The sequence below is a fragment of the Colossoma macropomum genome, unplaced genomic scaffold (assembly GCF_904425465.1).
Source record: "Colossoma macropomum unplaced genomic scaffold, Colossoma_macropomum, whole genome shotgun sequence".
NCBI classification, from domain to species: Eukaryota; Metazoa; Chordata; class Actinopteri; order Characiformes; family Serrasalmidae; genus Colossoma; species Colossoma macropomum.
In genome coordinates this window covers 10965418-10993372 of record NW_023494801.1, presented here as the reverse complement: position 1 = coordinate 10993372, position 27955 = coordinate 10965418, and the positions used below count along the sequence as shown (strand labels likewise).

Genomic DNA, 27955 nt, shown 5'->3' with positions numbered 1-27955 from the left:
TGGTTATTCAGATCAGGGGGTGGGGCGCGACCCACACGGCAGACTGAGGACGCGAAGTGTCAAAAGGGAGCGAGGTGTGACTGTGGGAACTCTCTGTCTCTCGTTTTCTCTCTCGCGCTCGCTATTATTCTCCCGTTTTCTCTCTTTTCCCCCCGCACTCTATCTGTCCCGTTTCCTCTCTGTTATCTCTCTCTTTCTCCACCCGTCCCTCTTTCTCTCTGTCTCTCCCACTCTTCTTACTCACTCCTACAAGACTGTTTCTCCACTTCTGCCCACTCACCTTCTCAGCCTCTGTCACTGAGGGGTGTCTCCGGTAGCAGCGGGCGGTGGTTGGTGTCCTGGCCGAGCGCAGGGAGTTCTAGGCGGTGACGGTTGTTGCCGGTGCGGGCGATGGAAGGGCAGGGCAGCCGCTGTAAGATCGTGGTGGTGGGCGACACTCAGTGTGGCAAAACGGCGCTGCTGCACGTGTTCGCCAAAGACAGCTACCCTGAGGTAAGCTAACCTGGAGACTGGAAATATGACTGACCAGTTAGGCTACTACCCACCTCTGGATGCTACGACTTCTAATGGGCATAGAATTATACAAGTAGATAGTTTTAAACTACATTTGCTCTGGTACCAAAGACTACACGCAGTAAAAATCCCTAAATCTGTAAGTCGTAACTCGTGTGCACTTGACTGTAGCCACCTGAGAAGCTCAGCTTTGAGAGACTGTATAGCAGACTTGCCCAGTTAAGTTCTGGACTTTCTATTTGTGCAGTTCTGTTTCTACGAGTTTATTGGGTGTATTTTCGTCTAATGCACAAAAAAAAAACAAAACAAAAAAAAACAGTTTTATTGAGTAACATTTCTCACTGCTCTAGGTTATAAACTCTATTAATGACTGTGCACTTTTAATTGTTCTGGCAGCTCTTCTTGTTTTTGCCTGCCAAGAGTTTTGTTACATGGGCACTAGTTTTTTTTAGACCCCAGCTCAAGGCTATCTTTGTACACAGCTCACTTTGAGACTACAACTTTTGAAAAGTTGCTAAATTAATATTTCTGCATAATTCAATTGTTAATATGTGAACAAGGTCATTTAGAGTGTTTTGATGGTATGAAATGGTGCACTGTAGGGAAACTTACTGACTCTAATTTGTTCACAGTGGTGGTAATAGGAACTGGGGGAGTTGCAATGTCCACAACAGAAATATAGCCTTTTTATTTACTAGCCAGAAAGACAAGTGAACCTACATCCACATCCACATCCCTTCTGAGTTTTTATATGTAATGTTCATAAAGTTAAAACAGTATTAAATTAATAAATAATTATCTTAATAAATAATAAATCTTTGGGGACTATTTTACCTCACCACACCCTGCATGGTCCTCTCCACCATGAATGTATTTTTAAAAATACATTTTAGGCCAAAACCCTATCAAAACAGTGTTTCTGGCATCAGGCAACATATGTGTAACCACCTCATGTAATAACCCTCGGTGTGGTAACTTTTAGAGGCATTAAACACTTCAGACGTCTGGTTCCTATCACCACCACTGTGAACAATTCTGACTTGATATCTAGAACTGATGATTTCACACAAAATCATTCCAAATGACTTTGTTTACGGAATGTCTGCATTAGTGGAAACAAACATGTAGAATTTTCTCTATACATAGGTTAACAGTACCAACTTCATTTGCTATGTACGTATGTAAAATGTACATATGCCTTTTAAGGAGAAAGCACATGCTGCTTTGCTGTTGCTCTTAGTGTTTTATTTCAGACCCAAATGATCCCAAAAAGAGAGCAACAGCATGTAATAAACTTCAGTTCCTAGGCTGATGGATGTACTAAGACGTTCCACTGCACTTCTATAAGGAACCCAGTGCTTGAGGAGTTTCTTCACCTGATACTTTCTTTCCTTTTGTTTCTACTTGAGTGATTATTTCATTGAAGTAACAAGACTTCAGACTGGTTTTAGGCTACTCTACCCACTTCTGATAAGTGGGCATATAAATTACAGAAAAGAAGGACAGACAGTGATTTCCAACCCCCACTGCACGGCCCATGCAGGCCTGGTTGAAGTTGTTTGCTCGTGTTGTTTCAGAGCTACGTGCCCACCGTGTTCGAGAACTACACTGCAAGCTTCGAGATTGACAAACATCGGATTGAGCTGAACATGTGGGACACGTCAGGTAAGGCTTTTTTTGGATCTGTAATGGTGACATTACCCAGTAATAAACTGATTTAGTAAAGGCTGCCATTGGAAAATAGCTCAGGGTCTGTGGTCATCTCAAGGTCAGTTTCGTCTTCTAGAGGTTCTAATTACAAAGGAGGATATCGGTGTACTGTGGTGATGATAATTTCTTTATTTGGATATTGTTTTTATGAGAAGTTTCATTTGGTGTAACAAATTTTGGAGCCATGTTTACTGTTTGCATTCCTTTGTTCGTGGCGGACTGCTTGTGTGGCCTGTGCTACCCGAGAGAGCATGAGCTTGAATTAGGGATGTGCTGATATGGGAATTATGGATCGATGCTGATATCTGATATTGTTCATGTCCATTCCTGCCAATGTCGACACAGACGTAATTACAATATAAGTACAACATTTATTTCTGTAGGTTTACAAATGCAGTAAAACAAATACAACTGAGATATTTTGGCACCATAACCCAGTGTCACCTGAACATTCTGCTCTTCTTGAGTAAAATAAATAGAATGTACATTATACATGAACTGAACAGGGTAAATGTGGCCTCTTTGCAGTCTCTTCTGATTCACTTTTCTTGACTTTTCTTTCTGCTGTTGAGTTTCTTGGAAAACTTGCTCAAAGCACGATTTCTTTTCAGACCAAATGAATTGCAAAGACCCTTTTGAACATGGCTTATAAGAGGCTTTTTTTATAGAAACATTAAGTTTCCTGTAAGCATGCTTTCATCCCTTTATACTGGAAAACAGCTTGAGTCTAAAAAGCTCAGTTAACAGCCATGACTAAGAACAGCAAGCAAAAGGCCTAATTTATATTGCTATTAGGACCTGATGGCTACTGTTTTTACTGATAAAATAGTCCCATATTAAGGGTTTCCAGCCAATAAAACACCAATTAGGTCTCTTTAAATGTAGCCGAAGAGCCACATTCAGGAATGTTGTCCAGCTGCATTAAGGTTAGATTTACAAGTGGCTTGTTCTATGTTTATTTTATTTAAGACTATGTAAGTTTCTGCTTTTTATTTATTTAAGAAATTTGACAATTGACAACTGACAATCATATCAGTCAGTAAAAAATATATTAAAATATTATGTCAGCTGATATTATCGTTTGTCAGAATTTTTAACCTTTAAAATCAGTATCACTATAGGTAGTCATAGGCAGGATACCGGTTCATACAGTAATCTTTATATGAAGCACAGATAATGCAACATGCAGATCACGCTAACACTAGCACGTTTAGCTGAACGGCCGAGTCAGGGATGTTTCGGTCCATCACCGCTGTGTATTCAGTTGCAGTCTGAGGCAGTCCAATACTTCTGAGGCAGATGACATAACAGAACTATGAAAGGAATGACCAGTCGCTTGAATACACCCCACTGCTTGCCACTCTGTGGGCGTGTTCAAACTTTTGCATATATTGTTCAGTTCTAATTTGAATATTTTGCACAATAAAAGTATTTCAGATATAGTTCAGTTGTTAAATATGTTTTTATTTAAAGTAGAGGGGCATCCCTGAACAATAAGCCACTGTTAACTAGTTATTGGTGACAAAAAATGTTTATATCAGTCTTGCTATTAAATATGTGTGTTTTCATTATTAAATGTTTACAGATTTGCATGTCATTCAAAATATTGCATCAGTTTGTAAAGATGTTTGTACCGGGATATTGGTGTGTCAAAACGAGCCTCAGAAACGTACGTGGTTGAATGCCGTGTAAGCTTTGCAGCAGCTCTGCATGAGAAGTGTGTGCATGTGCATGTGTGTGTGTGTGTGTGTGTGTGGATAGGGTTGTCAGTGTGGATCTTGGCACACCGGGTGTTACGCTACAATGCTGTTTACGCACTTGCCCTGACACACACACAGACACATGCATTTAGAGGTTTCTCAGCGAGTGTGACCTATAAAACACTCACTTAAGGCCAGTGGGGTATTTCCTCACCCTGCAATAAAGTTATTTCAGGCATTTTTTTCTCATATTCCCTTTCCATTTTCTGTGGGAAAATGTTCCCAGGCTGGCCTGCGGTTCTCTCTGGGGGACTGATCAGACCAGTCTTGCCCTGTTAGAGCATATATTTTGTCGCTAATGCCCCTTTGGCCTTGGGAATGGACTCTAGCAGTTTCCAAATCAAGTAGGTTGGTCTGGATATCTGTGAACTTTCAGTTTTGCAGAGTCTAAAACAAACAGGCTATGTGACAGCTTGGTGTCATTGGCCCTGCATTTTGTAATGTTTACTGTGCCGGTCCAGGCTCCTCACTGGCAGATCAACAGTTGCGCCCCATGACCCAGACTGCAAAGGGAGTAAAAAGCAAAGGCCAAAACATGGGGGGAAAAAAAAATCCCAAAACAGGACTAAGATACAGTTTTGACCATTCCAGAATTTTGACGTTGATACTAATACCAAGTTTACTGTTACAATGCTTCATATCCAAACCATTCTACGGCAAATGCTGAAAAAACATATCGTCACTGTCAGAACAAAACTGTAATTAATAACTTTACAGGAGAAGGCAAAAAAATACTATGTTTTTTTTTCCAAGAAATTTTGAAAAATTTCTTTTGGTCCATTCATTGTGAAATTTAGACACAGTGGAAATGGCAACATGTTTAAAATAAGTAAAAAAAAATGGACAAAATAGAGAAATGAGGTTTTGTTCTGACAGCAACAATATCATTGTCTAAAGAGATGTGTACTAAACTGAACACAGTACAATATTCAGATTGTTACAGATTCAAAATTAATATTTCATTTAAAATAGCCTTATTCACATGTTCTGAAAAGAAGGTAGTGGATTGGTAGTGAGACAGTAATATATATAATACATCCTAAAATTCATTGCAGAAATGGGTTATACCTTATATTAATTGTTTTTAGGGAGTTAAGGTTACATATATTACTGAGTCATGGCTCTTCCTGAGGAACATCAATATTAACAAAGAATGAACTAATGTCTTTAGGCCAAATTTGGCCCAAACAACCTTGCTGATTTCAATTCCAGAGGTGTAAGAATAGACATATTTTCAGGTTCTACATGATTTTGATTGACTTTTCAACATTTTGTGTTAATCAAAAGATTATATACTGCTACTAGTATGTACTAAGTTAAAGTTTTCATGCTTTGTGGTTTCTGAGAAAGGAGGCAAATGATTTTTTGATGCTGTTTTGAAACTGTTACATGCTTACTGTAATCTGATAGAATTAAGGCCAAGGGCAAATCAGTGTTTCAGTACAGGCTGGACACTTGTGGCCTGAGATAGGATGATTATATGTATTATTTATGGTACTACAGTGATATCATGCAGCTTTGAGTGAATTCAAGTCAAGGACGAGGCCAAGGGAACACAGGTAGAATTAAATGCCTTCTGCTTTCACACTATACAGACTATTCAGTATTTGGTATGTGTGTGTGTGTCTGGCTGCGCTGACCATCTGGAGAATCAGGCCGATAATTAGCAAGCGATTATGTTGCATGCTAATGAGGTCCCTGCGTGTCTGTCTTTGAGAGTGCCATGACATAGTTCTCTGGGAGGAAATGTCACCATGTCAAAGCAGCTGATTGGACAGATTGATTATGCTGTCACAGACCAGTCAGCTTGTTGTAAAGAAGTAAGGTCACAAAAAGGAGCTTGAATGCCCTATCTGACACAAATCTACTAGTGCATCTCTAAGGGTGGGCGATATGGCAGTCACTGTGTTATTATTGTCATCATGATCAATTATGTCACAGTACTTTTCTGAGTGTATCATGGGTGTCATCAAAACACCAAACACCAAATCACTGACCAAATCCTAAAATGGAAGTCCAGACTGATTTTGAGGGCAGTTTCCAAGTATACACTTGTAATTTGAACACCATAGATCACTACATCAGCTGACTGTGCACCAAAGTGCATTGTGAGTCTCTTGTTACTAAGTAACGGACAGAGGAACGTTAGCTAGCGTTTACAGAGGCTGATGAGTCTACTGTAAATGAAACTTATCAGATCCTAATGCTGCATTTACAAACTGTTGGTCATCATATACATTTGTGTGGACTTGTTCTAATGGTAGAAGCATGCACTTTTACAATAACAGCGGCAAAAGCTGTAGCTCCTGTGATGAAATTTTGGGTTCCTTAAAGACTTCTTTTAGCATCTTGTGGTCTGCTCTTGGGTTAAGTTTGATGGGGTGGCCTGGCCTGGACAGGTTGCCAGTTGCCATTTGTAGATTACCTTCCGAACAGTGGAAGGACTGACTTCTAATATTTTTTTAAACACTTCTCAAACCCCTTCATAGTCTCATAGGCATCTTCAACCTTCTTTCGGAAGACCTCAGAGAACTCTTTCGATCTAGGCATGATGATGCCCCAAACTCTAATAACAAAGACCAGATATGTGAGGTCTATATTAGACAGGTTATTTCAAGATATTCTCTAATGGTGTTCTAATCGTTAGCACCTCATTGAGTAGACCTGATGTCCATTTGACACATTTGAAGAAGTGATTATATATAGGGGTGTACTTAGTTTTTCCACATAATGAAATCGCATTTCTGTTTATTTCAGTTATATAAAAGATGAAAAAATTCTTTTAAGTGTAACTTGTTAAATTAGATCACTTTATTTACCAACTTATCGATATAGATATGTCCAAATATGATGACAAAAGTCTGGACTTTTCACATGTGTATTTACTTCTTCACATGACTATATATGGCAATTAGCTATTGTTTTATCCATTGTCCACTTGATTGTAAACCTCGTTTGTTTGATAACCTTTTATGAAGTGCACAGTCGTTCAGTGCTGATGATCTCAATTAAATACTCAGGAAAGCGTATTGTGACATCATTTGTACTGTGACATCACAGTAACAGTCTCTTTCTCTCTCTCTCTCTCTCTCTCTCTCTCCCTCTCCCTCTCCCTCCCCTTCTGCCCATGTGGCTTCCTCTCTGCGTAGTGTTTGTTTATGTACTCCCGATTGCTCCTCTACTTTGCTTGTAAAGAAGCTTCCAAGTCTCTCAAGTGCTGTTTGGCCTTTCATTTTAACATCCTCCACCTCTGCCTCTCCTATATTTTGGTTTTCAGATCTGCCTTTTTACTTGGATTCTATCCTTCAATATAAGCACTCAAGAACACAAACTCAGCCCTGACCCCTCGTACACGCTGTGCACTTATTCAGAGTCAATACCACCCTTATAGGAAAGAAAAATCTAAAAAGGGGTCTTCTTAATGTCTCTGTAGTTTCTCCTAGGCAACAAGATCAGACACTGCAGATGTCTCTCCTGCAGAAGTCTCTCCTGAGAAAAAGAGCTCAGAAATCTCATGTGTCCCCTCTAGAATTTTAGTAGATATTTCAGTAAAGTCACCCTGTAAGCCTTTAACATGTGATTTGTGTCTGGATTGTATCTGGACAAACTCTGATTGGATAAACTTTCCATTTTCACTTTTCTACTAAAATGTGTCCCCAGTGTGGCCAGATGAGATCTGACTGTACTAAAAGCACATCAACGCATATGTTGTTTCCATTTTACTTGACCGTTTCCTTTTTCCCCAATTACGATACGAGTCGACAAGCTTGGACAGCTTGGACACTGTCTTTCTTCCCAGAGCGCAAGAAGGCTCTTAGTTTGGGGATAAAGCCAGCTTCACTTATTCTCTGTCTTCTGTTTCGCTGTTTATTCTCGCACTTGTTAGTCAGCACTCGGCAGACGGATGTCTGTATACACGTCATTGTATACAGATAACAAAAACGCATTACATTTGCACAGAGGTTGGAGTGATCCGTCTTGATCCGGAGGTGTTTACACCTGGCTTTTCATATATTCAAGTGAAATCCGAACATGATCCAATAACCTTAGAATCCAAGGTGTAAACAGGCCCATTGTGCTCTGACTTGCTAAGATAGTAACATTCATGTTTATCTGTAACTAAACTCTCATTTTGCTTTATCTCTCCTGTATATCATGTCTCCTTTTTGGTCTAATGCTATTTCTACTGATGAACTTTAAGAGAATCGCCATATAGTCTGCAAAGCCATTAAAGAGTAACATTTGGCTGATACACTTTTCCCCTGGGCATTTTTTAAGGTAGTTTGGGCACCCCGATCAGTTGATTTTCTAAGTGAAAGTAAGTTAACCTCTGCACATTTTAATGCCAATTACTGTGTATTTGCTGAATTTAACCCATTAAGTTATGGCAATTTTATATTTTAATTCTGTTTTAACTAGGAGAAAAATGCCATTTATACTTTTATTCCCCATAGAAAATGTATTAACGCATTTACACTTCAAAAACTCACAAAACGTGTCATTCAAACCTTGAAAACCTTAAACTGTAAACAAATCACATTAGCTGTGCTGCAGCCATGATTCTGATGAAACGTGTCCGTGTGTGTTGGTGGTTAAGCTAATCATGAAGTAAATGTGTGCACAGTTGTGGTTAAGCTAATCAAACTGGCATTTCTCTGCTTTTAGCTGAAGCTATGACGATTGGTAATGACACCCAGGCTCATAAACTGGCACACGCTGGCACACACACTAACATTAACCCGTGCTGTGTCTTTGAAACGCGCTGATGAGGTACGAGCGTGTACGCTAGGCTAATCAAACTGGCGTGTTTGTGCTTATAGCTGAATCCACCACAATCAGCAATGACATCTCATACAGATACACACAAAGCAGGAGAATCGCTTCAGCATGAGTGAAGTGTAACTCAGAATATTTACTAGAACAGATTTAGGCCAACTTTAAACGACACAAGTTTAACGTCCTCTCATATCACTGATACAAGATCAGTCAGAACGATGAATCTGTAAATAGCAGCTATAGAAAAAGCTGAATTTGCTTCAGATTTAAATTTAATGCACTGAAAGGAGGCAGCGAAGCTGTTCTGTGCTAGTTTTTGCTGTACGAACGACAACAATGCCCCCAGGCGATTAAAAAAAACAGATGAAAAAGATAAAACAGAATGACACACATTCAACACACACACACACACACACACACACACACACACACACAGGCTGGGAAGAGGAGCAGCTGGGGGCATCCATGGATAAAGTTTATGCATCAGAGAGAGAGGGGCTTTGGAGAACAGACAGATCTACATCTGTGTCCCCTTTAAACACACAGACACATGCAGTGAATGGTGTGTGTGTGTGTGTGTGTGTGTGTGTGTAGCTTTGTGTGTTTGTTTTTGTACATTTTCAAGACAACAATGTCCTGACTTTGTAGGAAAACCACAGAAAAACAGGACTAACCCAGAAGGTCAGGCTTTGTGAACTGCTTTTACAGAAGCTCCATGTTTCATTTTTTTTAATTCAAAAGGTAAAACTATTACTTTTTGGATGTTGTTTGGAGTTTAAGGTTAGTACTAAGAGTACTTATGTGTGTGTATATATATATATATATATTATTGGCACTGTTTTGTACAATGTACAATATCTTCATAAATAAATAGAAAAATGTATTTTTTATCATTACAATATTTGAATGGATGTCTAAAGTTATTAAACAAACAAACCTTAAATGTTTTTTCAACTTGTAGGAAGTGATTTTAAAGAAAAGAAACAAAATATGGCACATGCAGTATTATTGGCACCCTTTCCTATTACTTTTTTGCATGCCTTTTAGCAGCAATGACAGCCTAAAAATCTTTTTTGTAGACACGTACAAGCTTATTGCATCTGTCTGTTGGTAGTTTTTCCCACTTCTCCATTGCAAACTTTTCAGGCTCTTGGATGTTTGCAGGGTGTCTCTTCCCTATGGCAGATTTCAGCTGTCCTCAGAGATTGTCAGTGGGGTTGAGATCAGAACTCCAGTTTAGAACAGGACTTCTTTTGCAACCATTCTGTTGTGCTTTTTGATGTGTGCTTTGGGTCTTTACCATGCTGGGGGACCCATGATTCTCGACCCAAACCTAGCTTTCTTACACTAGGTAGCACATTTTGCTCTAAAATGCCTTGGTAATCATTTTCCCTTCAATTCGGTTGAGGTCTCCAGTACCTGAGGCAGCAACGCAACTGTGTGGGTCATATATACACTACTGTTCAGAAGTTAAGCATATCTTGTCATTTTAACAACTTCTGTTATTTTATATACAATACTTATTTACAATGTGTTTTTATATATTACAAATTATTCAGCAAAAGTTTTTTTTTAACTTTTTTTCATATTTTAAGAATTCTGTGAACAGAGAACTTGATAAGTAATTTACTTATCTTTAAAGTTATCTGCCTTGAGATTTGGTCTCCACTTTTGAAGTATGATGAGTGTTCTGGTTATTAAGGTTATTAAAACTTAATTATAGATTCTATACAGCTTTCTCAGTCCTTTTAGAACCATCTACAGCTCAGTTCATCACCCTGAGCTCATCTATACATTTCTTCATTTTTATTTAAAGCGTCAAATTCTCCTACTAATTATTTGAAATAACTGGAAATTTTTCGTATTAGAAAATAATTTTATATACTTTCCTGCAGCCAAATTGGTTTTGTATTAACATTGTTTCCAAACTTTTGAACAGCAGTGTATGTGTGTGTGTGTGTGTGTGTGTGTGTGTGTTTATTTTGGTCTCACAGCTGGGTAAGTGAACCATCAGACTGAGATAAAACATATGAGGCTGCCTTTCTCCCTGATGCTGCTCTTTTACTCTGGCCTTTTCTCTGCCTGCGCACTTCTCTTTCTCCTCCCTCTCTCTCTCTCTCTCTCTCTCTCTCTCCCTCTCCCTCTCTCTGATTGACAACCAGCCACAGGGGCTTGTGGGACATGCGGTCCTGTGCCTGCTCCCCGAGGCCAGCACAAAAATCACCAAGAGCTTTGATCGCCACTTCAAACATAGACACTCTCTCTCGTCCCCTCTCTTCCTTTCTCTCTCTCTCTGACTCTCCTGCTGTAGAGGAGACAGAAGGAGGGAAATGTTTGATTCCATTGTCTGGTCTGTCACTTTCTTTGAGCCTTGACGCTCGCCGTAGTCCATCGAGGGGCCTGCGGGATCTACAGGTGTTCGGTCCACCGCCATATTTCTCCAAGGAGATCAGTTTTCTTGACAGAGCCAGGTGCTGTGGTGCAGGGCAGCACAGCGGGAGCACTCACACTGCCAATCAAAAGTTTGGGAACATGACACGACTGAGGCTTTGGGGCAGAATGCATAAGCTGGTTTATTGCGGTTTATATAAAAAAAAAAACCAACAGAAAATAAACAGGAAAATAATATTGATCATGATGTCATCATTTCTATAGCACCTTATTTTTCAAATAAAAGTAAAGTTTAAAGTGCTTCATAAATAAAGTGCTGCATAAATATACACACAAAAAGTTGGGATGCTGTGCAAAATGTAAATCAAAACAGAATGTGATGATGTGAAAATAGTGCAAAGACAACATATCAAATGTAGACAATTAGATTTTTTTATTTGTTTGTTTTTTTGAAAAATATAGGCCCATTTTCAATTTGATGCCAGGAACACATTTCAAAATAACTGGGACAGGGGGCAAAAAAAAGACTGGCAAAGTTGTGTAAAAACATTTCACAACTAGTTGGGTTAATTGGCAGCAAGTCAGTAAGATGATTGGGTACAAAAAGAGCATCCTAGAGAGGCTGAGTCTTTCAGAAGTAAAGATGAGGAGGGGTTCACCACTCTGTGAAAGACTACACAAGCAAATAGTGCAACCATTCAAGAATAACATTTCTCAATGTAAAATAAGATCAAAGAACTTGGGGATTTCATCATCTACGGTGCATATCATCACTGTAGTATGTATGTAATGGACAAGACCAAAAACCCATACTGGATGGCTGTGATCTTCGGGTCCTCAGGTGGCACTGCATTAAAAACAGATATTCTGTGGTGGAAATCACTGCATGGGCTCAGAAACACCGCCGCCTTCTCTGGGCCCAAGCTTATTTAAGATGGACTGAGGCGAAGTGGAAAAGTGTCCTGTGGTCCGATGAATCAAAGTTTTAAATTCTTTTTGGAAATCATAGTGGGCGTGTCATCCAGTCTAAAGAGGAGAGGGACCACCCAGATTGTTATAAGCACTCAGTTCAAAATCCAGCATCTGAGATTGTATGGGGGTGCATTAGTGCACATGGCATGGGTGACCAGTAATGCTGAATGATATATGCAGGTTTTGGAACAATGTATGCTTCCATCCAGATGATATCTTTTTCAAGCAAGGCTTTGCTTATTTCAACTGTTTTATTTTAACATTTGACATGTTGTCTTTATACTGTTTCCAGTTAAATATAGGGTCGATGATTGGCACATTTTTGCATTCTGGTTTTATATACATTTTGCACAGTGTCCCAACTTCTTTGGAAACAGGGTTGTAGTATGTAAAAAAGAGTCTGAAGTAGTGTGTAAAAGTTTCAAAGTGTACCATTCTCTCCTTCATCACAGAGGAGGCAACTCACATTTTACCCATTTAAAATATGTTTTCAAATAGTTTTTTCAACAGTTTTTTGTGGCTTTATAAGGCTGGGATACAGGAACTCTGGTGTAATACAGTTTTCCCTCAAAACATTTGGCCAGTTAACATCAATAATTTTGTTGCACTCAGATTTGTATTTTATTAGGCTTACTGGCCTAAACAGTAATCTGATCAGACTGCGGGTGGTGGAGTGGGAGTGCAGGCGTACTGATTTGTGTGAAATTTTGTCATGAGTATGCTGTACATGGACAAAACAGGTATCACTTGCAAATGAGAAACGAGGCAGAATTTTAAACAGTGTTGTGCTGCAAAATCGGGTCATCGTCAAGGAATTAGAGTCAAGTTTCTATGTCCCTCGTAGAAAAGATAAAAAAAAAAAAAACTTTATAGTTGCCGGTCTAGAGTTTAATTTACTTATCACAGTCTTACCTTGCAGATGATACAACATCTTCAAAGACTTTCTGTTCTATGCTATAGCAGAACGCAAACTGTCTCTGCTCTCTCTCTCTCTCTGACGGCCTTTGATGATGTGTATATGTGTATTTAACTGTGTGAAAGAGACTGTTTAGCTGTTAAACTGTGAAGTGTAGTAAAAATAAAGTTTCTGATGCTGTATGAAGGTTTACTCTCTCTAGAGGTTGATACCTATACATATATATATATATATATATATATATATATATATATATATATATATATATATATATATATATATGGAGACTAAACTGCAAAAGCAGCCCGTTTTCAGTTCATTATTTTTGTGATGTCATAAAAACCAAGTCATTTACATATATACACCCATTAATTCAACATAAGTTTAGCCCCACACATTCACACTGGAGTGTTTCAGCCTGGACTGCTTGAAGTGAAGCACAGTACAGGGCAGCCAATCAGTAGAAAGTTAATTTATATATATATATATATATATATATCAGAGTGATTGAAAAATGGCCATGTGAAAAATTAACTTAACACAAACATTGTTAAGTGCACACTTTGTATTTTTTATTACTTATTTGTAGAGACAATTTTGTTGTTTAAAGATTTCCCATTACCATCATCAATTAATGTTTTATTATTATTCTTCTAGCCTTTACTAAACCTAGACTATGTAAAATTTGGGGAATGGGGACCTCTTTGGTGGAAAAGTGTAATTGCACGCAAGAACCTTCTGTAACGTCGGGTGTGCTTCGGACCCCTTGCTGAATGAATCGGATGATTGCGAGCGGATTAAAAGAGTATTCAACGACGGCTCAGTTGAAGCTTGAAGGACATGTTTTCTGATGATGTAAGAGAAATATCTACTATTGTCATCATAGTAGAATGATGAAGATCAATATAATGTTGATTTTGCATTCGAAATCCAAACATTAAGCAGGACCTTCTTTTTGAGCCTGTGTGTTTGACCTGAATACGTGAAGACGTATGATGTGGCCTGTAAAACTGAAAAACTCTCGCAAAATTCAACCCAACGCCTCTCGCTTTTGAAATTTAAGGCTTGTATTTTGCATTTTTTGTCCTGAGTCGTCTTCTTCCAATTATAATGGAAGAAATCATACACAGTGCTGCTTTAAACTACATATTGACTCACTGTCATATTTGGGAGCCACCAAGAAGGATTTTTCATAGGGCTAGGTGTCCTCAAACTTTTGGTGGGTAGAGTACCTGTAGGGAATGATCAAACTCCATTGAGTCCAGCCACAAATTTGATATTCTACTCAATATCTGCGCTGTGGCTCAGAATGTTGGGCTGCAGGCAAAGATGTGAAGAGGTGCGTCCTGAAAAAAAGACTTATTAAATGTCTGTTGAATCTCAAGTATGAGTTCCCCAAAAGAACCACAGAGCTGTCTCTCTCTCTCTCTCTCTCTCTCTCTCTCTCTCTCTCATTGCTGCAATGCTGACCACCAGCCTCACCTTTCCTCTTGTGCTGTCCCTCTCTCCATCCATCTTCACCCGTCCGTCCTGAGGTGGAATTGAAGTGACCTCTCACTCAGCGAGCTTAGTAGAGGAGCCACCATCTTTTATTTCATCTGCTTCATTTCATTGGCCTGCAATTCACACACAGACAGTTTAGAGTTTAGAGGTGGAAGCTCCAAATTCTCACAGCAGATTGTGCCCTTTCATAAATAATGTGTGTACATGTTCGTATCCGAGAAGCAGTTGTTTGGAAACTTAAATCTCATTCTCATAGTCTGATGCCGCAGCACAGAGACACCAAGGTCATATCTGTTTACACTAAGCTTGCATGCTGTTGTACTTAGAGGCCAAGGAACAGTCAGACAGCAGCTGTGTTCCCTTTATTACTGCGTCTATGTTAAGTTGTATATATTGATCTGCTTGCGAGGGAAGTTGGCCATTTTGCTGCCTATGTCCAGTCTGGGAGCAGCACAGTGTCACCAGCAGGGAGAAGTTGTCTTGGTGCTGTGTGGGGTGTTACGTATTTTGACAAACACCACAAGCAGAGCTACAATCCCATGATTAGAATCTACAGTAGGCCTGGGTGATCAGCCCTAATTAGCATCATTTCTAGTTAAAAATTATGATTATCGCTAATATCGCCAAAAAATAAATAAATAAGACATGTGGTCCGCGGCAGCTTTGACCTACTTATTAAATAATATAATACTGAGTAATCCAACATCTTTGAGAACTACTTCGGTTGTCATTATAATAAACGTTACTGCAAACACGTGCATTCACGAGCTGCTTCTGCTGCAGATCCGCAGCACTTTCTCCACATGATGCTACAGACTGAATCATAAAAGATAAGCTTTGATAAACATGTTTAATTTTACTTAGTGTTTGTGTATGCTTGTCTGCAGGCTCTTCTTACTATGATAACGTGCGGCCGCTGGCGTATCCAGACTCAGATGCTGTCCTCATCTGTTTTGACATCAGCAGGCCTGAAACTCTGGACAGCGTCCCAAAGAAGGTCTGACTCTTCATCAAAGTTCCTCTTCCTCTTCTTTTTACTTACTTTGTTCTCAAATGCGATCTATTTTACATATACATTATTTTCATTTATAAATCTGTTATTTATATATATATTTGCATAAATGAAGACGATTTAGAAGTTACACTTTACAATGATGATAAAAGCATGTCATTTTATATGAATTACTTTTCACTCATCGTTTAAACAAGTGGAGAAAATCTCTGGAAACTGCAGCTTCTACACTTTCAGTCTCTACCACATTTGTCAGTAGAAGAATAGACATATTATAATTTGAATTTGATGACAAGTGTGTACTTCATTTCCCTAAGAAGTGATTTCAAAATAATAGCTAATAGACAGATTTATTACGACAGTTTGAATTACTATATCAGATTTTCAGCGGGTCAAAAGTCACTTGGTCAGTATTTGATGGCATTGCCTTTTAACTGCTTAACTTGAATCAAATACTTGGGTTAGTCTACCACAAGCTTCCAACAATACTTTGCCGTACTTTTTGCCCGTTCTTCCGGACAGAACTGCCGTAACTCAGTCAGGTTTGTGGGCCTCCTCACTCAGACACACTTTTTCAGTTCAGACCACAAATTTTCTATGGCTTTATGATGGCCACTCCAATAATTTCACATGTTGTCTTCAAGCCATTTTGACACAACATTGGAGGAATGCTTAGCACTGCTTTTCTGCTGGAAGGCCCAGTTGTGACCAAGCTTTAACCTTCTATATAAACCTCCTTCCTTATGATGACATCTGTTTTCTGAAGTGCACCTGTCCCTTTTCCAGCAAAACACTTTTAACAGTTAACAGTTAGGATGGTGTTCTTTGGATTAAAAGCCTCACTCCTATTCCACCATACATAGCCCTGATCATTATGGCCAAAAAGTTCAGTTTGTTTCATCTGACCAAGGAACACTCCTCCAGAAGGCCAGGCCTTTATCCTGGTGTTCACATGCAAACTTCAGTCTGGCTTTTTCAGTCCAGTCTTGGACTTGGGCTTGTTCTCTTAATGATGGATGTAGATACTTTGGTACCTGATGCTTCCAACTCCTTCACCGGTTCCTTGTTTATTGTTTTGGGGTTCAGTTGAACCTTTCAGACCAAAGTTCCTTCAGCTTTGGGAGTAATTTGTGCCTTCTTCTTGAATGATGTCAGTGTTTTTATATTTGCATACAGCTGTTTGTAAAGATACTTGTTATACCATAAGTTGTTTGGAAATTGCCCCCAAAGAGGAACCGGACTTCTGGAGTTGCTTGAATTTTCCCATGGTTTCAAGGGAAAAAGGCACTGGTTCTAATAGTAGGCCCGTAAATACAGCCACAAGTGCACTCCTAATTACAACAATTGGTCAGTCAGAAGCTTCTAAAAGTCACTACATCAACTTCAGGAATGTTCCCAACTGTTTAAAGATACAGTCAATGTGGTATTTGTAAACTTCTGACCCAATGGAAATCTGATATAGCAAGTGAAAGCTGATACCTTAATTGACTTTCCAAAAGAAAAGTACAGCAAAACGAAATGTGTGGAGTTTAAAATGTGTGAAATGTTTGCATAATGTGTTTAGCCTAGATGTATGTAAACTTTTGTCAATAATAATAACAACTCCAGATTTCTAAGTGCATTCTATGATGCACATATAAGCTGGAACACAATGTTAGGCTGTTCTTGTGCATCACCATAGCTACAGATTTAAATGTGATAATTATAGGATCCCCTTACTAAATTCTTGTTAAAGGCAAACAAATAGTTGAATGAATATAAAGTCACCCTTTATTTTTTAGTTTTTCACTGGATACATAGGCCGTAAAAGGTTATTGAAATTAGCTTAGTGTGAAAAGCATGCTGTACATTCAGCTGGCCTGATAATTACACATTATTTTGAAAGGATAAAGCTGATTAAGGGCATTATCGTTGAGAGCAAGTACTCCATCTCATTGACGGAAACTATGAACTGTTTTTGTTTGTGATTGTGTGTTTGTGCATGTGTAGTGGATTAACTGAAAGTGCTGTTTTATGCTGGAAAAAGGTCAATAATTATGCGGCACACACAGGGTGTGAGACTGGTCCTGCGGGGTTTAAGGATGTGTGTGGTTTGGGGTGTGTGGTCTCCCATATCAGCCTTAAATGCAGTTGTGTAGGGGACATTCCCACGCTTTAAGAGCTTAATAGTTGTTTTGACGTGCTTTGTGCTTAAGACTGTTTGGTTGTGTAATGTGTTTCGTCTAAGAGTTGCTTCACCCAGCGTGCTGAGTCTCAGCCCACATGTCCTTACATCACCTCTGCTTCTAGAACTCCTCAATGCAGTCTACAGTTGCTCAACCTCAAAATACCTCTCCTCACACTGCATTTTGTAGGAGCACATTTTGTAGCTGCTGATTAAAAACTCATAAAACCCACTAAAACACCTAAAAATCCCTTTCCACGTTTTTCAAAATACAGTACCCAGAGGGTATTATATAATTTAACGATGATAATATCAACATATGGGACTATGTAGTGGCTAAAAAAAAAGTATCAGTCAAAACATACATTAGACAAACATGTCTAGCTTTAATGTATGCTAATGTAATCTGATTTAGTCCAAGTAATTCTGGACCATTTCTCTTGGTCCATTCATCACGAAATAAGGGCAGCTGGGCAACTGGCCATTTCAAATGGTGCAAAAAAAATGGATGGGATAGCAGCGATACTTATCTTTCAAGCTTCTAAGCAAAAGCTTTTAAATCAAAATAATTCATATCCAAAACTAAATTTAACATGATGAGGAAAAACACGACAATAGGTGTTTTGATGGGTCTAAAGGATTGAAAATGTTGTCATGGTTACCTTGGATGAACATTTATGAGTACCCATTTAATTTTTTGATTACATAATTACATCAAATTATATGTCATTTTCATATGTTTATTCACAATCTTTTTCTTTTTCATATTTTTTTGTTGTACAAATTACTGGCCTTGTGTGTCCAGATTTAAAATAGTAAATTAAGTGAACCCCCATTTTTAGCCATATGATAAGCCTTGTAATAAGCTCAGAAAACACATAGACTAAAGAAAAATGAAAATTTCACATACAGTGCAATAATAACTTACACAATGTAGATGTACATGCGAAAGTTATGAAACTATGCTGTAACTATCTAGACACAGAAAATTAGATTCAAATGCAAATACAAGGTATTCTGAATTTAAATATAAGGTATTCTGAATGTTAATTCTATTATGACTTCATTCTCAATGTTAAACATAGTACTAACATACTAACATCATATTAGTATAATTTTATACATGTATCTCTAACAAAATGTTTTTAAATTATTGATTTTGAACTTTTGAATGGTTGTGTGAATTCATTAGGTATATACAAGCCTTTGACTGGTACTGCACACCCTGCTGTCACCTCAAAGACTCAGTCGGCCATGTAGGCGGGGTTAAGAATGCGACAGGCCTGGAATGTCAAGGGATTCTGTGTTCTGACTGGAGCATGAGGGATGGTGTTAGGGGTCAAAGGTCATTTGGGATATTTTGATGGATGGATGAACACATTCAACTGCAGGGGAACAGTGGCATAACTGGCATAGCTGAGCCCGGGGGCTATAGAACCAGAGACAGTGGCGTTGTTTAGATGCCTTTGGTTGGTGCTGTGCTAGGTGAAAAGCCACTGAACAGGAGCAGGATAAAAGCTACTTTTGAGCAAAATGTCTGCATGCAGATTTCTTTGTCTCGGTTGGTTTCACGTTGTTGGAAAAATATATGCATGTGTGGCTATCACCATCTTTTCTGACCTTTAAAAAGCAATTCAGTCGTAAAGTGCTTTTTCCATTTACCATCTGAATTGTGTTTACCACATACCACCTTTGGCCAAATATATGATCAAAACTGCCAAGACTACTACAGTAATTTATGACTTGAGAGTAGAGTTTAAGTCTAAAGTTCCAGGAAGCCAGCTAGAGGGGTATAAAGCCCCGTAGCATTGGGCTGTGGGGCAGCGCAACTGTGTTTTCTAGAGTGATGGAGCTCCATCCAATATGTTTTGAGTGTTGAGTTTGTGATCCAGAACTCATCATCCAACATCAGTACCTGACCTCAGTAATGCTCTTGTGGCTGAATGCAGTCAAATTCTTGCAGCGATTTTCCAACATCTAGTCTAAAGCCTTCCCAGAACTAGCAGAAGCTTTTACTGCAAGCAAAGGGGGACAAACTCCCTATTAATAAGAATGTAATATTGCTCTGTATTTTTCTAATCCTCTTTCTGTCTGTATCAGTGGCAGGCTGAGGCTCAGGAGTACTGTCCTAATGCTAAGCTGGTGCTGGTGGGCTGTAAGCTCGATATGAGGACAGACGTCAGCACCTTACGAGAACTGTCCAAACAGCGCCTCATACCCGTCACACATGAGCAGGTGAGAACACACACACGCACAATCTCGAGAGGGAAATGAGAAGACAGCAGTACAAACTCAGAGAGAAGGGAGTGCAATAAGCAGGAAAAGGAAAGAAAGACTGGTGCAGAAAGTCTCACCTGCAATATTACTGTTTACACAGCTACAGCCAAAGGGCTCACCAGAGAGATCGCTCTCTCTCCCACTCACACACACACACACACACACACAGTCTGCTGAGTTGAGTCGCAGTGTGAGAGGAGTCACAGTGTGTGAGGAGTTGACAGACTGCAGTGTGAGAGTCTATTTGGAGGTTAAGAGTGTTTAATATTCATGCCTGGGATTTAGCAAAACCAAAGGAATAATAAAGCTACAGAAGACTTTGATGAACAAACGCAGCCTGATATCACAGGCTTTAGGCTTCTGTGTGTATGTGTGTGTATGTGTGTGTGCGCGTGTGTGTATGAAAGAGTGGGGGGAAAAAAAGACTTTAAAGAGCGCATATCCTAAATTTTTCTTGTAATCTAAGTTTTCACCTTAGGTCCACTTAGAACATTTGTGATTTTATGTACCAAAATCAATCAAGATTCATTTGAAAACTCCTCATAGACCACTTTCTGCAATTTTCTTTTTTGTCATGATATACATCAGTGGTTCCCACAGGTCTGAAATACACCTGTTGTGTGTTCGGGGGAGGGGGTGTTGCTCTAATATGCTAGAATATGTTCTAAACTTACTTCAGCATTCTTTATACTTGCATGTTTGATTTAGAATAAAAAAAGGAAGTAGTTATTTATTATCTTATAATTTTGTAATGTAACTTTTTTTTAATTGAGCAGCTGATATTGTGTCTCATGTTACATGAAATGTCATACGTGTAAAGGAGCTCTGATTGGCTGCCCTGTAATAAACCTCGTTCAAAAAGCAGTCCAGGCTGAAACACTACTTATAACTTCAGTTTGACTAGGCAGGCCTAAACTTCTGCAGGCTGAAAAGGTGGATATATGTAAATGAGTTGGCTCTCATGACATCACAATAACACTGAATTCAAAACCGCTTCATTTTCATATATGGCCTGTATGGACTGGGAGGCAGTGGTACGATTTTAAACTGTAAGAATGTTAACAAACTACACCAAACTCTTTTTTTAAGCAAGGAAAATCTGTTTTTTTCTATGATATGGGTTCTTTAAAGTGGAACAATCTTCCAGAAATCCACACACTTTAATCAGCTTTCTTCATGTTCGCATCCTGCTCAAAATCCCCAACATACTCTCCCTCACTCTCACACACGCACACACACACACACACACACACACACACACACACACAGTGCTGGATTTGTTTTCTTGTTCACTCAACCGAGTATATAAGTCATGACACCACACATACTGCTTATGACAACTGCATTCAGATGCATGATCTCGCTCTCTCCCTCTCTCTCTCTCACTCACCCATGAATGTTAAAAGAACAAAGATATGTATATAGAGCCCTGTGTAAGCTTCCTGCTACGAGGCTTATCAGCTCCACTGATGAGAGAGAGAGAGAGAGAGAGAGAGAGAGAGAGGGAGGAAAGAAGAGGAAAGGAGAGAGAGAGAGGGAGGAAAGGAGAGAGAGAGAGAGGAAAGGAGAGGAAAGGTGAGAGAGAGGTGGAAATAGTGGAGAGAAAGAATGTCAGTACAAGAGAGAGAGACAGAGAAATAGGAGATAGAGAGAGAGAGAGAGAGAGAGAGAGAGAGAGAGAGAGAGAGAGAGGGAAAAAGTGGAGAGAGAAAATGTCAGTACAAGAGAGAGAGACAGAGAAATAGGAGAGACAGAGCAAGAGAGAGAGAGAGGGAGGCAGAGAGAGAGAGAGAGAGAGATGATTTTATCAGCATTTTTAAGATGTCAGACCCAACATTGAGAGAGAAAGAGAGAGAGGAGAGAGGAGAGGAGAGGAAAGGAGAGGAAAGAAGAGGAAAGAAAAGGAGAGAGAGAGAGGGAAAAAGTGGAGACAGAAAATGTCAGTACAAGAGAGAGAGACAGAGAAATACGAGAGATAGAGCAAGAGAGAGAGAGAGAGAGAGAGAGAGAGAGAGAGAGAGAGAGAGAGATGATTTTATCAGCATTTTTAAGATGTCAGACCCAACACTGTTTGATGCCCACGTTCCCACAGGAGCACAGAGACCTCCGAGATCATTTACGAGCAGTTCTGTATATGAAGTTGTTAACTGTGTAAACAGTGAAGAGCACAGCTCAGTACTCAGACACAGCACATGACTGTTACTGTCTCTAAGTGACTGGGGGACAGTCAACTACTAAATGGAATGCATTAATTGTGTCCTTTTGCGGTCACCTACACAAAGAGGGCAAAATAGTCATTTCTATTTATATATGATGAATTGTTCAGCCCTAATGAAATACTAAGAGAAAAAGAAGGATATGAAAAAAGAGAGGGGTAGAGAGAGAGGTGAGGGAGGAGGTTTGAAAAGTGTGAATATTACATATAGATTTGGAAATATTTTATGTACTTGTGTCAGGTTCGGACAGAACTCAGACGCTCACAGACTAGACTGAAGTAAAACGACTTTATTAGCAAAATCAAAGTCAAACAGTACAAGGTCAAAAGCCTGATCGAGAAAACAGTAAACATAGGGGCAATCCAAAAAACAAAAGAGTCCATAAACCAGACGAGAAAGTCCAAACCAAAAATACAAACAATACATAAAGGGCTAGGCTACAGCAGGGTCAAAAATAAACAAAGCAAAGGTCAAAAATGGACAGACAAACTGGAAGGCTCGGTAATGCTCTGTGAGACAAAGACAGTAATTCACAATGACCTGATGAACTGAGGGGGTTTAAGTAGTGTGTTAAACAGGTGACCTGAATCAATAATCAGCTGAAGTGGAGCACTGGGGTGTCACGTGAGGGAGATCTGGGGTCATCTCGTGGGGCGTTCTGGGAAATGGAGTCTGAGAAGTGGTGACAGCGGGGTCGGAAGGAAGTGTGACAACTTATAAACAGATTTTATACATATTTAAAAATATAAACATTTGATTTCAATATTTTAAACTATACCAAGAAGTTATTAAACGAATAGTCTCAGACACATGAAGTTTATAAGCTCCTAAGCAAAATATCCTCATGTGTTTGCATAGCAATTTTTTTCCCACCACTGGGGGTTCTTGTTGTAGCTCCTTTCTGAAAATCTCTTGCTTCTACACGTCACTCAAAAATTATAGTCTGTAGTTGGTCATTTGCATGTTAGTCAAACAGCCCTTTCCTGCCAGAAAAGGCTATTCTTGTCCATGTTATGCAACAATACACACCAGTGAGACTATTAAATGATAAATAATATTCTGGAATTATCTATACATTTTTTTCAAGGTATCTGCCTTGAGATTTGGCCACTACATTCGAAATATACACACGCCAAGCCCTTCATTAGAACACAGATACACCTGCTCATTCGTGTACTTATCCAATCGGCCAATCACGTGGCAGCAGTGCAGTGCATAAAATCATGCAGAGAAGGACCAGCAGCTTCAGGTAAAGTTCACACCAACCATCAGAATGCAGAAAAAATGTGATCTCAGTGATTTTGCTTGTGGCATGATTGTTGGTGCCAGACAGGCTGGTTTGAGTATTTCTATAAGAGTCTCTAGAGTTTACGAAGAATGGTACAATAAAGAAAAAATATCCAGTGAGCTTTAATTCTGTGAATGGAAATACGCTGTTGATGACAGAGGTCAATAGAGAATGGCCAGACTGGTTTGAGCTGACAAAAATTCTAAAATAACTCAGATAACCACTATGTACAACTGTAGTGAGCAGCAAAGCATCTTAGAATGCACAACATGTTGAACGTTGAGGTGGATGGGCTACAACAGCAGAAGACTACATTGGGTTCCATTTCTGTAAGCCAAGAGCAGAAAGCTGAGGCTGCGGTGAGCACAGACTCACCAAAACTAGACAGTTGAAGACTGGAAAAATGTAGCCTGGATTTCTGCTGAGGCAAACAGATGGAATTTGGCACCAACAGTATTAATCCATAGACCCAGCCGCCAGACTGGTGGAGGTGGTGTAATGGTGTGGGGAGTGTTTGAATGATACCCAGCCTATTATAGTACTATTGCTGAACATTTGCATCCCTTCATGGCCACAATTTACCCAACTTCTAATGGCTACTTCCAGCATGAGAATGCACCATGTCACAAAACAAAAGTAATCTCAAACTGGTTTAATGAACATGACAGTTAGGTCAGTGTTCTTCAGTGGCCTTCCCAGATCTGAACGTGAAGCACACCTTGAGGTGTAGGTGGTAGAAGATTCACAGCATGAAAATGCACCTGTAAAATCTGCAGGAATTGCATTACGCAATCATGTCCGCATGGACCTGAATCTCCAAGGTATGTTTTGAGCATCTTGTGGAATCTATGTCATGAAGAACTGAGGCTGTTTTGAGATCAAAGGCAGGCCCTACGCATTATTAGGCTAGTATAGTGTTCCTAGTAAAGAGCTCTGTGAGTACAAGTATTGAGGATATTTTATTAAGTTCATTCTTAATGCCATACTAGAGCTTTAATCGGGCCTGAAAGTTTAGCCCGAATCTGAATACCATCCAAGAATTTTCTACCAAGCTTGACATGAGCCCACACACAGCAAAGTGCAGAATAAAACCAACAGCACCGGTTAATGCACAGTGTCAATATTAGAAATCATTAGAGCACACAAATAAAATATAAACATTGTAAAATAGTATGCTATAATAAAGTAATCACCTATCCAAAAATGTTAAAATTCTGCTTTAACAAACTTATTTTTCAAATAATCCTTTTGAACAGCATCTCATACATTTTTATTCTGGGATAAACCTTCCTTAATGCAATGTTTTCATGAAACAGCAGGGTAGTTTAATACTAAAACTCCATTTCTGCAGATAAAAAAAGTTACATACAAACAAATGAAACGTTCCTTTGGCTGCACTAAAAAGCACTTTCCTGAATCAATTACTGTTTATGTCCTGTTTTCGTATGAGAGTGGGCCTCTTGGACCTCTGTGCTGTGAGGGGGTGACTCCAGCTTAGCAGGTTAAAAACGATTTAAGTTAATGAAAGTAGTCAATAAACAGTAAAACTAAACCAGAGGCAAATCTGATAAAAGTGGAAGGCGGGCTGTGAGAAGCCCAACATTTTGAACTCGACCCGAGCCCGACACTTCTGAGACCGAGCCTGACATGAGCAGTCAGGTCCCATCGAGTTCAGACAAATGTTTCAAGCTCTATGCTATACAGCTTACTCAGTTATTATGGAATCATCTGCAATGCCATTCATCAGCGTGACAACTCTAAAATTCCCAATTATTATTTTTTTTTACAGCTTGCTAGTTTATGAATTATGAATTATATGAAACCTGTGAATTATATGAGTTCTACGAATATATGAAAGCTGTGATATTGCACAGGACCTGCATATTAGAATAGTTTTCTGCATTTTTCCACAGCCAAATTGGTTTTATATTGTTGAAAACATGACTCTCTTTCTCTCTCTCTCTCTCTCTCAGGGCAGTCTGCAGGCGCGGGAGCTGGGTGCAGTAGCGTATGTGGAGTGTTCATCACGCATGTGTGTGAACAGCGTGCGGGACGTCTTTCACATCACCACACTCGCCTCCGTCAGACGGCCCACCCCTGGACTCAAACGCAGCTCCTCCCGCCGAGCCCTCAAACGCATATCCCACCAGCCCCTGCTGCCAATCAACTCTCGAGCCACGCCCCTTGAACCCTCCCCCACTCTCAGGAAGGACAGAGCCAAGAGCTGCATTGTCATGTAGAAAATAAGCCAAAAAACACAAACACGTTCAGCTGTGTTCCGATCTGATCTGCGTAAAATGGGTTTCTCGCAGCTGCTGTCTATTTATGAGACTTTTATGGTCGTATATCATGTCAGATTACGACCAATTAAAACTGTACAGATGTGTGAACACGTTCCACAGAGGACTATTTATTGACCCTTACATTGTTGTTGTCGCTGTTATTATTTTGATGCCGCTAAGTAAACAAAGAGGAAATGAACATAGAAAACAACATGCATGGGACTTCATCTGTGAGAGCTGTTTATCTTGTATTTTTAATTGGTAACACTTTACTGTAGGGCAGTGTTCATCAGGCTACATGACGCCAGGCATAAAGTAAGTAATAGTAAGAAAGTAATATTTATTTTTATTAGTACATTAAAACACCTTACATTGCACCAATGCTTTACACAATTTAGATAATAAAATAATAAATGAAGAAGCAAACGAGTCAAAAAGGAAAGCAAGATTAAGACCAAAGAATATGTAAAAAAGAACATCAGACCAAAAGTAATACCAAAGAAAAGAAAAACAAAACACAAACAACACATAACACTCACATCTAATATACTCAGCTACGTAAAAGGCCAAACAATATACGATCATACGCAAAAATGTGGGTGCCGGGGTCAAATAACATGTTTTGTTGATGTTAACACATCCACCATAGGGAACAAACTTCAGCACATTTGGAGTTGGCCTAAAAGTGCCTTACATGAACATTTATGACTGCTTATTACTATTGGTGTCGTCTGTCACAAAGGCTGCTTCTGTCAACTTTGATGTCAACATTTATGTCAGGTAATTTTTCTGAAAAATTGGCTTGTCATGCCCACTTTTGGGGAAATATCATAGCATGTTTTCACACCTTACTTTGTAGCTTGGTATATATCACAGACATGGAGCTGATGATGTGACATAGCTAAAAGTCCCAGGAAACAGAGTAAAATATAATATATAGTATAGTATCATACAGATACAAGAAGATAAAACACACTGATCGGGAACGAGTGAAGAGACGTGCAGACGGACAGACACACAGACAAAGCAACACGTGAATGAAGGAATGAATGAACGAACAATATTCATGTATGGATAAAGGAATGAATGGTGGCCTAGCATGTTAGCTTTTGGTTATGCTGGATTAGCTTTAGCTCACCAAATTTCTCTGACTCTGAAACTGTTTTGTGTGGGCGGGGCAAGAGATGGCAGCCTTCTGATTGGTCAGGGGAATGCTTACGGAAGAATTACCCAAGATTAGGACCGCCCAGTTTACATTGAGAGGAAAGAAATATGCTCAAATATGTTGGTCATTCATTGGTTACTGGGACATTATTCAAATGGTATTAGTAGTACATTTTTGCTGTAAGAACAAGATTAACCTAATTAGTAAGAAAATACAGATGTAAGCTCCTTAGATCTTTAAATCTTATAAATGGTGAAATGAAAATTACCCAAGGGCCAAAGATATGCTTAATTTAAGCAAGCTTTATGACAAATGATGCCTAGTGGAATATACGTTTATAAATGTTTATGTAGGTTTATGGCAGTTGTCATGAAGGGCTTATGTGGGCGTAGCCTTATGAACATTGCCCTACAGTAAAGTGTTACCGTTTAATTCATATTTCTTTGTAGTTTGCAGACTTTTCTGCCAGAGTGTCCACCTCAGATGTTCCACTGCCACCGCCAGAGAGTTAATTCAGATAAGCTTGCGTCTCCAGAGCCCTCAGAAACTTTTTTATTCACTTCAGTGGCTCTAATGGGAATTGGCAGTCATGGGTGATAGTGCTCCACTTACATGGAATTATGCACTCTGGAAACGACACTGGGTCAGAATGCCAAAAAGGTCATATTTTTTCACTGGTTCACATCATATCACGTAGGAACCAGTGTAGAACTGGCTGATACAGTCAGATAGAGGCAGAATCACACGTCTGTACTGATAACGGCTGATGCCTGGAGAAGCCCATAAGCCTAAACATGGTGCGAGTCGGGATTTAGTAGGTTATTGACTCGTTTCACACTCTAGGCAGGTGAAAAAAGCACATCAAGCTATACAGTTGGCTGTTATTATTCAGCATTCACACTGTTCAGCAATCTCTCCTGGAGGAAAAGAGGGATCACAGCAGGGTTGGCACTATCCATGTATTCCCGTTCAAAATAAAATCTCAATCAAGAGAATCTCAGCACTGTAAA

The 27955-nt window shown here is 39.3% G+C and overlaps 1 protein-coding gene across 1 annotated transcript; it reads left to right on the top strand.

Moving 5' to 3' along the window:
* The first annotated feature begins 76 nt into the window (after positions 1 to 76).
* rnd2 (Rho family GTPase 2) lies at positions 77 to 27955 on the top strand. The gene is made up of 5 exons (XM_036589265.1): positions 77 to 492; positions 2091 to 2178; positions 15429 to 15538; positions 19818 to 19952; positions 25472 to 27955. Exons 1-5 carry the CDS (start codon positions 391 to 393, stop codon positions 25736 to 25738), a joined length of 702 nt encoding a protein of 233 aa, XP_036445158.1. The 5' UTR covers positions 77 to 390; the 3' UTR covers positions 25739 to 27955.